At 38.9% G+C, this 1,551-nt stretch overlaps 1 protein-coding gene across 1 annotated transcript in view; it reads left to right on the plus strand.

The window, feature by feature from the left end:
• The window catches only part of HELRODRAFT_188171 (hypothetical protein), a gene marked incomplete at its 5' end in the record, with an annotated part of 2,470 nt that extends 1,328 nt beyond the window's left edge, over window positions 1-1,142 (plus strand). The window contains one exon of the mRNA XM_009011698.1: window positions 495-1,142. Coding sequence (XP_009009946.1) covers window positions 495-936 — 442 coding nt within the window. The 3' untranslated portion in view covers window positions 937-1,142. The remainder of the gene's footprint in view (window positions 1-494) is intronic.
• Window positions 1,143-1,551: the final 409 nt, after the last annotated feature.

A 1,551-nucleotide genomic window follows, 5' to 3' on the forward strand; every position in this document is an offset into this window, starting at 1 on the left:
CACACAGCAGCAGCAACAACAACAGCAACAACAACATTAAAAGGGACAACACTCCCCATAGCAACGAATCCATTCTTAGCCACATTGCCGTCATCTTCACCATCACCTGCCCCGTCATCCTATCCTCTCAAGTCGATCACATCGTCATCATCTACGTCATCAACAGCTGCATCATCTTCACCATCGTCGTTCCCTTTCAAATCTACCATGCCGTCAACTACGTCGCTATCATTTTTTCCACTAAGACCCATCACAACTCTACCCACGACTGCTTCAACAACAGCTGACTGGAGAACAGTATTTTCTCGTCCAGCAACAACAGCCGCAACTACAACAACCACAGTAGCAGTTGCAGCACTAGCTTCGACAAAAACCACTACTGCATTTCTAGCGTCCACTAAATTAGCGTCTATATCAACTTCAGCAACATCATCACAGTCACCGTCTTTAGTAACTATCCCACCTCAACCATCATCATCATCATCATTTGCAAGCACACGAACGTCAACGTTAATATCATCGTCGTCGCCTCCAGCGACATCAACAGCAACAGCAGAAGCAGCAGCGGCCACATCAAAATACGACGACACCACAACAGCCACACAACAGCCACCACCTACTTCACCGCACGACCTCTTCTCGACATCATTCTGGACAAAATCAACAGAACTCCCACCAATATCGTTTGATATCACAGTAGCAGCAACAACATCTACCACAGCAGCTGCTGATAGTAGCATAGCAGCAGCTGGTAGCAGCCTAGCCACAGCTGATAGCAGCTTAGCAGCAGCAACAACAGCCACAAATCTAAAACCGTCAACATCGATAAAGAAACGCGATTCGTTCGTGCAACAAGTGCGAAACAACAAATTCATTAACAACTCAGTTAAAAGGGTCAGATCTTTTCTGACACCTGGCGACCAAGAACAGCTGTAAAAATATAAATAATTATATTATTTATTATTATAATAATAATTAGTATTATTATTTTAGCTATTTATTTATTTTTATATTTATATAATATCAATTTTATCTTCTATTTTTTTGAACATAATTTTAAATCCTCTTTGCGTGTAAATAGACTAATTTGTAATCTGTACAGAGAAACTTTTTATGTATATTTAATGAATAAAAAATTTTTTAGTGTGCGTGTGTGTGTGTTAGTTTATGTGTGTGTGTGATTGTGTGTGTGTGTGTGTGTGTGTGCGTGTGCGTGCGTGCCTATAAGCAAAAAGTCAAAGTAACTAACATATCAGATATCATATGCATAAATTGATTTAACCTCTCTATCTCGTTAATTACTAATACCAAAACTTATCTTATTACTCATTAGTATTCTACTTATTAAATAGTATTCAGTGTCAGTTTATAATATTAATGCTACTGCTGCTACTACTAGTACTATTACTATTATTACTATTACTACTACTACTGCTACTGCTGCTATTACTACTACTACTGCTGCTGCTAATACTGCTACTACAACTGCTACTACTACTACTGCTACTACTATTACTACTGCTACCACTACTACTACTGCTACTGCAACTA

Source organism: Helobdella robusta (assembly GCF_000326865.2).
Source record: "Helobdella robusta unplaced genomic scaffold HELROscaffold_1, whole genome shotgun sequence".
In the NCBI taxonomy this organism is placed as follows: domain Eukaryota; kingdom Metazoa; phylum Annelida; class Clitellata; order Rhynchobdellida; family Glossiphoniidae; genus Helobdella; species Helobdella robusta.